This window comes from Podarcis melisellensis, assembly GCF_964234715.1.
Source record: "Podarcis melisellensis genome assembly, chromosome: 10".
Lineage (NCBI taxonomy): Eukaryota > Metazoa > Chordata > Lepidosauria > Squamata > Lacertidae > Podarcis > Podarcis melisellensis.
Genome location: NC_138542.1, coordinates 3354841 through 3365886, shown reverse-complemented (window position 1 = coordinate 3365886; position 11046 = coordinate 3354841). Strand labels below are relative to the sequence as shown.

Below are 11046 nucleotides of genomic sequence, written 5' to 3'. Positions count from 1 at the left end.
TGTTATATGTCTAATAAGCCAAATTTTTGTTGGTAATGTTTATTCCTAAATTAAAACCGCGCCCGGTTGTTTCAGCTACTTTTTGCTGGTTGTTAAGAGCACTTGGTCGAGCCAAAAATCAACACTCTGGCTCCTTCCTGGATTTTGAGCTAAGACACTAATCCCCCTTCTGAATTTGGCATCAAATTTGATTCTTTGATTAGCAGCCATTTCAGCATGTTAAATTAAATTGTAATCTATTCTTCAGAAATAGGCCATGGTTCAGATATATAAAAACAAACTTCTTAGATGGGAAATGATTTCTGGTCCCAAATTGTGTGGGTGTGGCTTTGATTTAATTGTTAAGGTGTATTTAGTGTTTGCCAACTGTTTACCTGCTTGTGTGTTGGGAGTAAAGATAGCATAATGGAGTTCAGTGAAGGCACTCAGAAATATTCCTAATTAGGCTGAGCAATCCTATATTAATCATTTAGCATTTTAGGCATGCCTGCTTTACTGGGATGGTATAAGAATGATTAAATGGAAGGCATTGCCCTTTTCAGTTCTTACCTTAGATTACCCTTCAAGTTTTAAGCAATCTGGAAATTATTTTAAAAACTTGTGAAGTAAAACAATGTTCCTTACTTATAACACCTTTAAATTAGTACTTTCAAAACTGATAACATTGGTTTCGGGGAACCTGTGGCGGTCATAGCACAAGAAAAGACTAAGGATGGCTAGCTTACCCCAAGCACAAGTCTGGCCTGCTCCTGTGCTTCTGAAAGCGGACATTAGGATTGCATTGGTGAGGAAGCTGTGGCCTTCTAGTTGCTGGAGTCATGGCTCCCAGCAGCCCCCAGCCAGCACAGTGAGTTGTTCCACAACAGCTGAAGGGCCATCTCAGCAGTAATCTAAATCTTTAATGGCTTTGAGAGAGTAAATGTCTGCTAATGTCTACAGATCAAGTTGCTGCACATGAAGCTAGTAAGAAGTTAATTTCTTTTTATTTATTGCATTTGTATTCCTTCAGCTCAAGGTGGTTGCATGGCTCTCGCCACCTCAATATTATCCTTGCAACAACCCTGTGAGGTAGGCTAGGCAAAGAGTTTTATGACTTGCCCAAGACCACCCAGTGAGCTCAATGCCCAACTGGGGATTTAAACTCTGGTCTCCCAGTATTTCTTTGACACCATCTAGGCAAGAGAAAACAGTTAATGCCTACAGCATGCATCATGCTATTTAAAGGACTGGGTCTTAAGTGACATGGTTTATTTCTTCCTGATCCCTCAATCACATGTAAAAATTACATCAGAAGAAAGCAATTGTGTGGAAAAGTCCATTACGCTCATGCTGGATGAGAGGAGGCAATATTGGCATAGTTCTTCCCGTGTGACAATTTTATATTCTTAAGTTTACTAGATTGACATGGGATGGGTGAAGCCATGGAGCAGCAGCTGCCACACTATTCCCATCATAAAAAACTACTGACACTTTAAAAAAGGATTTCCTGGCTTTGATTCATAATACTATCTACAGAAATTTTAAGAAAATAACATAATCATTAACATATCTACAGTACCACTGAGAATACTGTTTTATTGTCCCAGGAAGTATATAAGAGATAAAACAGGTGGAAGTGGTGGTGTTTCTCATTGTTATTGGTGCTGTGAAAAAGCAGCTTGTGTTTTTTTCTAGGCTTTCTGTACATGGCAGATATTTGTGTTTACAATAAACACATTGCCTTATGTAGTAGGATTTTGTATCTAAATCTGTTGTACTTGGCATTTCTTTAGCTTCTTTGTTAATGTATCATCATTAATAATTCCTATATAATTCTATATAAGAATGAAAAAAATCCGCTCCTCCCAGAATAGCATTCTCAGTATAGGCTAGCTTTGGGATAATAGCTTCTGGGACTGGTATCCTGGTGAGTCTGACTAGATTCTTGCATTCCATAAAATGGTGGTAGTCTGTATTTTGGTGGCGGAGGTAGACCTGAGGCAACAAGATTTCTGTTTGTTCTGTAGATATGCTGAGGGGAAGGTGTTGGAACAGGCAACCATAACTGAGCTGATGGTGGGCTCTCCTGTTCTAGCATTGGTGACTTCCGGGATTTCAGCATATCCATTTCCAAATCAATGTAGCTGAAGAAGGGTCTTCCATGAGATGTTGTAGATTGTAATCCAGTTATTTTCTTGGGATGTCTGCAGCAGTGGAAGGCAACTATCAGAATCACTATAATTGCAATGCATACACTTATTAACAAGGAAGTAAAAATGTTTCTTATCCAGCAATGGTTGTCAAATGTAGCCAAGGTGCTGTTTGATATCAGGGATTCATTCACTGGTTTTGTGATTGCTGAGCAGATTCCACCAAAAGCAACTTCTTCAATTCGATCAATTTTGTAGGCTGGCAACATTGCCTCAACAAAATGTGGATTTATATTTCCACCAGGTACTCTTAGTTTCCTCAGCACAGCCTGGATTTCATCCCTTGCACATCCGCTGGCCCTTGTGCAGAAACAGCTGTTGTACCAGGTGATCACAGTGGACCCAGGTTTGAGATCAAGTAGTGTCATATTGCCAGGACAGCCAGAAATCAAATACTTGGAAAGCTTCTCAAAAAACACGTTAACTCTATCCCTGTCTCTCAGAAAGGAGTGGTAACTATTTTTTGTTCTTATGGTATAAGTATGGCATGGGATAGTGGTTGGCCTGAGTAGTACAACTGAGAGGGTATCGGATGTCCTCAGCCCTCCTGAATCGGTGGCAAAGAGTAAAAATTCCTGAGGTGAATACTGAAAATCGTGATCAAGTGGGTAACCATACATGGTTTGATAATCTGAATTAAACTGCAACCAGCTTTCCGAACCTGTTGGTGAACCATCGGCTGGGTTTATTCCAAGGGTCAGCTGGGTTGTATCTCCATCTTCCTGGTCATAAAATGTGTCTGGAGGTACTGAAAAGGAAAAATTGTGTCCAATTGTTGCTGTTATCCACTTAATGGCATTAACAACTCTTGGGGAGGTGTTTATTGGACCTACATAGGAGTGAAGGTAACAGAGAGGAAATATAAAAACCAAGTTTTTAGAAGTCTGACAAAAAATGACAAGAGGAATTTGTAAAATGTTTATGTCAATTTATCTCACAGAATTTTTCTGAGATAGGCCCTAGTGTCTCACCCCCACTAAGACAGCTGGCCTCTTGCTTCAGGTAGATCATCCCAGGTGTAATTCTGGCCAGTTCAATTCTGCTGCATACACACCATAGAATTATAGAATCTTAGAGTTGGAAGGGACTCAAGGGTCATCTCGTCCAATCCCCTTTTCTAAATGCTCATAGACCGACCGTTGAATTATCTATTCTAGGACCTTTCCTGGTCAAGTTCACCAGTCGGTAGTTACATTTTCGAAGATGGGGACAACATTTGCCTGTCTCCAATCTGTCGGGACCTCACCTGTTCTCCAAGATTTCTCAAAGATCATAGACAAAGGCACTGAGGTTACACCCATAACTCCTTTTGTACCCTTGGATGCAGCCCTGGAGATGTGAATTCATTTAAAGTAGCTAGGGGCCACAGCTCCCTCCTCATTTGTTCTGTGATCACCAGGTTGGGCATCGCTTTCCTTTTGAGTGAAGACAGAGGCAAAGTAGGTGATGTTCGAAGTATATGATGTCCTCTCAAAGAAACCTGGGAGCTAATTCCTTAAGGATTCTGGGAATTGTAGCTCTGTGAGGGGTAAACTACAGTTCCCAGGATTCTTGGGGGGGGGGAGCCATGTGTTTTAAAACACAGGTGTGTATGCAGCCTTACTCTCCCTTGAAGGAAGTCTTCTCACTAGGATCCCTATACCTATCACGGGACGGACACCTGGGTGCTGTGCTTGAGGGAGGGGCTGGATGATTGTTTGGTGTTTAAGGGCCACTAAAGCCCAAAGACTCACAAAACATATAACAATTATAGGAGTTGTGAAAATCTTCCATGCTTCCTTTTGTTTCCAAACTGCTTCTCACTGCTCAACACACATCACATCCTTTACACCTTTGTACAATTATCATTGTTCTAGCCCCTACCAAAAAATTCAAATTATGGAGAAGGTGGGGGGCTGGGGGAGGGAATACATGTGGAATATATGAAAAAATTGCTGTCCTTAGTTCAGTGTATGACTGAATTGTAAACTGACTACAGACAGTTGACAGAAATGTGAAACAAACATAACTAAGCATTTCACTTGAACTGAGAGAAGAAAGCTTTTGTTTATTCAAGGTAATTGGTTTTATTACAGTAATGCTGCCACAAGTTCAAATCAGCCATGAAATGGGTAAAATAATTTGAAAGTATACAACAGATGGGGAGTGACTTGTTAACATCTGAGGTGACATGAGAATGGATGTGTATTTACTGCTCCTCATCTTGTCTGAATGCCAGGGTATTAAGCACACACTTAATAAAACCATGAAAACAATTTAAACATAATTAAAAATCACATGAAACTGGCAAAAAATAGCTTCAGTGTCAAAAACAGTCGTGAGTCATGAAACCTCCAAACATCTCTGTGTGTAAACCTATGTGTTATGTGTCATCTTGACAGCTATTTCCCCTGAAAGGCCTGAGGTGTAGCAGCTGAGGAGGAATGGTCCCATGTGTACCACATATGGAGACTAACCAGCCGCTGTGAGAGAGAGAGAGGCCTCACCTTGTGTTGGCCCAAAGGCAAGAGTTGCACCCTATTTATCCTAAGCTCTTGGGAGACTTTACTCACCTAAAAAGCATGGGGTGGGGTGTGGGGCTCTTCCTTTTGTGGCAACTGTTAATATTGCTAGTATTCCTAATTTTATTTTTGTTTGTTTAAAATGTTATTGGACAACTGTTAATTACTAAGGTTATTTGGGCCAAACCCCTGAAAATTAGTTAGAATGGGAGTTGTTGTGAGTGCCCCTTAATTCTTTGAACTAGGGCACACTTCTGAATATTTCTCATTGTCTAGATTTTTAAGTCTAGAATATACCTTTTAGCTAAGTACCTTTTAACCCTTTAGCTTGGGAACACTTTCTTCTTACCGCCCTTCTATATGGTGATTTGGCTGTCATATTATTTTGCTTGCTTATTTTCTTTTGCTTACTTATTAAACTATACTGTACATTTTGTTCTTTTATTATGCTAGTCATGGGGGGGGGGCTTTTGGTCAAAAGGAGGTATATACATAAATTGAGGTTGTAGCAGTAGTAACAATGTAGTAACTAATGAAACCTGGTGTGAGTTACTCACATTGGATCAAAATTTGACACACCAATATTAATAGCTTACCTTGGTATAAAGTAGTGACATAGAATCCAGTTTGTTTGGACATATCTTTATTGGAAGTAATAGTTGACTCTTCCAACAGTTCTAAAGTTAAGTCCCTGGTAATTTGGAAGTTAATTTTGGTTCCAAATGAGCTGTCCAAGCTTAGATCACTTGTGTCTAGTTGTAAAGCATCAAAGCATGGCTTGTGAGTTCTAACAGCATTGCAGTCATAAGAGCCAATTTCATCTGTAGAAAAAGGTAATTTGGGGGTGCCAGCAAATTCTGTAGACCAGATAGGCAGCAAAGCATCATAAGAATAACACTCTGATGATTGGCTCATTTTATAAGATGGATCACCTTCACGGAAGCTGCTGCTTGAAACTGAAGCCCTGGATGATGCATCATAAATTAAATGTTGTGTTTCCCACAGGAGAGTGTCCATCTGGGATGTGGTAGGAGCTAATAGTTTGGTTTTTGAAATTAAAAATTTGTCTGTCTCTTGAACAGTCATAAAAGACTCTGATGCAAGTGTGTATATTTTAATTACCTGTTTGCTAACCTGTGTCCTTTCAGACAAATTTCCCCCCATTGATATCATATTACTATGTCCAAATGATACAGGGAATTCTGCTGGTGTTGATAATGTTAAAGAGGAAGCCATTGCTGGAGTGTTGCTTGTTCTTGATAGAAATCCAAATTCTAGTGAATGGACAGATGGGGATATGCTGAATTGCTGACTGCTATGCATTGCCAAAGCTGAAGCATTGTTACTGTAATAGAACTGAGACGGACTTGTGTTGACCGGCAGTCTAAATTTGTGGACGGAAGCACCACTTGTGCCTAGTGATGTAATACCAATCAAACTGAAGCCTACATTCCTGCTGGGCACATCAATCAGCGTTGTAGTTTGTGGTAAAGATATAAATGACTCTGAGGCATGTTTGTAGTTGCTGAGTAGGTCTTGAATCTCGTAGCTACCATCAGATGAGAGCAAAGAAACTACAACATTGGAAAATAGGACTCTAGATGATGTTCTTAAATTCATCAGTGTTGATATGGATGGTAGAGGAAGATTTGCAACATATATGGTGTCTTTAGATAGTAATCCAGATGCTGTTAGCTGTGCATATGGGCCTGTATAATCGAGACTTCTTGTTAATTCCTCTGAGTATGCTAGCGATTCTGTTCTAGAAGCAGTTACGTCTGGTGAAACTGAAGTTTCCAAGTTGTGAGCAGGTATTGAGATCTGGGTTTTGCTCATTGGCACAGAAAAATCTAAAAAATAGAGTGTGGAATTGTGCTTTGGCTTGGATTTTTTAGGCACAGAATACACATTTTGTTGTGGCACTTGAGACTGTAGTTCCTCCAATATTGTTGGTGTTCTGGAAGCCACTTTACCCTCAAATTCTGTTGATGGTGATACCAGAGAAGGTGAAAGTTCAGAAGAAAGCGACTGGAAAAAGCCAGATACTTGGGTTTTAATCTGACCATTCAGTAACATTTGAATGTCCATGGACCCCAAGGCATCCATGTAAGTGGGGATAACTTCTGTTACAGCTTCATACAAAAGTGATGAACTTTCACTAGGTATTATAGCAGACTGTGTGTATGCCATAGTAGTTGACAAAATTGTTAAAGACTCTATTTTGGTTGGTCTCAGTAAGAGTCCAGGGGTGGCCATTAATTGCCTCCTCTGCCGCTTTCCTAAATGATTTTTTCCATTGCCTTCTTTTTTAAGTATTCTCCAGCCAGCAATTTCATACCCCAGCAACTGTGAGAGATGGTTTGACACCACATTGTGTTGTAGAATTTGTACTAATTCATAAAGCATAGTGAACACTCCAAACCCAACTGGCCAGTGGATTCCAACACAATGCTTTTTCATAGTGTTGAGGTATTGAATGTCTTCAGCTAATATGGTTAGATTCCAATAGTGTTTATTAAATGGGCTTTCAAATGAAGCAAGTGTCAATGAAGAGGGATGCAAATGGAGATAGTCTGCCATGGTGCAAACTAGATCTAGTCGCTTTTGAATTGCTAAATAATTTTCTGTATGAATTATAATCTCAGCAAAGGTGACCGACATTCCCCTTTCACATAGTGCTGCAGAACAGATACTGAAAGCCCCAAAACATGTGCTATTAAAATAATTTGGCATTAAAAAGGGTTATCTTACTTATTTGGAAAAAAACATATAAACAGCATAATAATAAATCTCTGAACAGTACAGTATACATAAAGCAAAATATGCAGATCAAGTCAGCGAAATGTAAAATCGAATGGTAGATTATCTATCTGAATAGGCTTGTTGAAATAAAGTTTGTAGTGGGTGTCTAAATTAATATAGTGAGGGTCCCTGCCTAATGTCAATGGCAGGTAGTTATTAGGCATAGGTGCTGTCATACTGAAAAACTGACTCCTTACAACTGTGGAATGATTATTATACGGCACTTGTAATAATGCAAGCTCTGTAGATCAAAGTGGTTGAGTAGGTACATAAAGGGCAAGAGACTCATTTGAGCAAACTGTCCCCAAGCTGTTAAGGGCTTTAGGCACCAATAGAAAACCCCTGAACTTGGGCCGGGAAAAGGTCAGCAGCCAGTGTAGACCTTTGTGCAGAGGTGTAAATATGCTCTTGTCTTATTCCTGCAGCCGTCGTGTTGCAGCACTCTGCACTAACTGCAGTTTCTGAACCACCTGCAAGAGAAGCCCCATGGCAGTAATTACTGCATTGCAGTAGTACCTGGACTACTGTGGTCAAGTTATCCTGGTCCACAAACAACCCAAGCTGGAAAAGGCACTCCTAGTCAGCTGGCAGAGAGCTTTTCACCCCTGGCAGTTATTCCAGGGGATGCCAAGGGCACTTATTTTATCTCTCATTTTATTTAATAACTATACGAAATGTGTCTTTCTGTTTGAGGAAAGGGCTTGGATCTAGCAGAGGTTTTCTGAACAGAAGTGAAGGGAGGTGATTTATTTCCCCCCTGGTTTTCTGCAGTCATCTGTGCTGCTTCTCACTCTTTCAGAGGGTCCCCCAACCCTCCAGAGCAGATGGCAGGTATAGGGGGCTGCAGGGAGAAGGAGGAGATGAGACCCAAGAGGGCCTTGTTTTGCTGATGGAACCTTGAATCCAACCTGTGTCTTTTTCCAACTTTGTTCTTTATATGTTACACACACACACACACATATATATTTGCACATAGTTCAGAATAAATGAAATAATGATTAATTTAATCAAATACATTCCTTTTTGGAAATCACTGCAACTTACCTGTTATGCTGTGGGTCTGTGACCACTTCCTTTTCATGGACAAGAGCACCGTTGTGAACATGAATTGCAAAGTTTGCACTAGCAGTTGGTGTTTTCCAGCCACAAGACTCTCCATATGCAACTATAGTTAGATGGTATTCTCCACTCTCCTCCACCATTGGCAGTCCTTGAAGAGCATTTGTGTTAGGGTTATATTCCAACCACATTGGTAAAGCTGTACCACTAGCCAGAGTAACCTGTTTAATTATAAAAAAAGATGTGGGCACTGGAGATGGAATGTAGTATAATCAAAATAATGAATAATAAAAAATATATTGTTTCCACAATCATCATATTAGATGCAACAGGGCTGCTTGTTTCAGATTCGTAAGATGTAATATATATATATTTGGTACTCTCTTAATTTGCCTGGTGTATGGACCTGCAGATGACTGTCCGAACAAGCAGATGGTGATGGGCGAATCCTGATTTTCACACCACAGCAGGACAACTAATACTTGTCTTTCACAGCCAGCTATTTCCTACTCATTAGCTCCCATTCAGAAAACATCTACCAGTCATTCTGGTCAATAACAAGCAATTTCTAGAACAAAGGAAGATTGCCAAGTTCCCATAATACTCTGAACAACTAGAAGTTAGATTTTTCACAGCCAAACTAGATGTATTGTGAGCAGAATATGAGTTGATTTCAAATGCTTCCCCCACCATTTTACAGTTTTCAAACTCTACCAGTTTTGTTTAAAAAGCGCACCAGCAGAAGTCAGGTGCTTCCTCATCAGAAGTCAGAGTTACCACATCTAGTTCTACCTTAAGATGTGGTTGTTTAGACAACTCACCTGAAGCAACCTGTGTTGCAGGGCTGACATTTCAGATTTTACACATGGAAGTGCAGGTTTCTCAGCAAGATGTAAAGGAACACTCTTAGATATAATTAAGATACTTATAAGGAAGCGAGCCTCAGGGAACACTGTGGACTTTATTTCCAAGCATGCATTCGTGAGATAAGAATCATGCTGGTAATTGCTAAAAAGCTGCATATTTTAGAAGCAGTTGTTATAATTTTGTATTTATAACTCATAAAAATCTACATTGGTGTTATTGACACAAGTCAAACAACCACTGACCAAAAATATAGGTGTTTCTGTGGTATATGCATACAGGGAGAAATAACCCCCGTTTCCCTCTTTAAAGGGCATCCATGCCCTGCTGTTTTCCTGCAGCATATTTCACAACTGAACAAAACCATTTAAATACTGTGACAGGTACCAGACAGAATTATTGCCAGCAATGCTACATTACCTTGTAGTGAGTTATTTTCCCTTGGAAAGCAAATGGTGATATGGGATAAGAAAAAACTCTCCCCGCAACTGCTCTTGCATCTTGAACTCCTTGCAAGGCCTGTATTTCTTCACATGTCCTATGCAGCAGTTCCTTGGCAAGAGCAGCCGGCCTGATGGTGGTGAGATAGACCAGGGTGAGGAGCAAGGACAGAGCCATCGGAATTTGCCTCTGCAGCAGCAAAGTGGCACCTGAGGAAAGACAAATGTCTGAAGCAGCCATTCTTAGATAGGAAGGAATAATCAAGGAAGGTGGATGTGGTTGTCTCATCACAAAGGTCAGAACTGTAGAAGAACAAAACATTGTTAAAGTTAACAAGGCAGGAACATTTGAAACCCATACAAGACTTACATAAGGTTTCTTTACTTGAGAATCATCCTTAAGAGATTATGATGGTGTTTCCCCAGTTCATCTCTCTTGTAATGAGGAAGAAGGCCAGTTTGGTATCTAGGAGATGAAATGCTATACTAGGGCTCCCTGAGGGGGGTCTTCAACTAGCAGCTTAAAAACAAAACGAACAAACAAAAATCCTCAAGTCAGTTTAGTTTAGCTGCTCACTGTCAATGATTTTTTGTATGTGATTCATACTAGACATAAACTCAGCCTGAGCAAGTAAAATAAATCAGCCCTTTATGTTAAGTAAAGGTAAAGGACTCCTGGATGGTTAAGTCCAGTCAAATTTGACTATGGAGTGCGGAACTCATCTCCGCTTTCAGGCCGAGAGAGCCAGTCTTTGTCTGCAGACAGCTTTTCCGGGTCATATGACCAGCATGAGTAAACTACATCTGGCACATGCAACACTGTGATGAGTGCCAGAGTGAACGGAAATGCCGTTTACCTTGCCGCCGCCGCCGCCACAGTACCTCTTTATCTAGGGATGCGGGTGGCACTCTGGTTTAAACCACTAAGCCTCTTGGGCTCCCGTTGCTTTGTCCCAGCTCCTGCCAGCCTAGCAGTTCTAAAGCATACCAGCGTGATTCATTTTTACGAGATTTGATAATCCCAAGAAAAAAGGGAAACCACCCAAAATGAAACAAAACTACCAGAAATGTCTAATGAGTATTACCACCAGAATGCAAAAACAATAAAACTTTTCAAAAGAAGCAATGAAGCAAAGGTGCAAAAAACAAGGCAAACCAATGGAAAAGAAATGAAACCAGCAGAAGACGAAC

At 40.3% G+C, this 11046-nt stretch overlaps 1 protein-coding gene across 1 annotated transcript; it reads right to left on the bottom strand.

Annotated features, from left to right (window-relative positions):
* Nucleotides 1-1510: 1510 nt before the first annotated feature.
* On the bottom strand, nt 1511-10282 carry LOC309378954 (uncharacterized protein). The gene is given in 5 exon segments (XM_081927633.1): nt 1511-3018; nt 5287-7382; nt 8537-8772; nt 9836-10112; nt 10114-10282. Coding segments are annotated over 5 exon segments (3870 nt in total). The 5' UTR covers nt 10215-10282; the 3' UTR covers nt 1511-1858.
* Nucleotides 10283-11046: the final 764 nt, after the last annotated feature.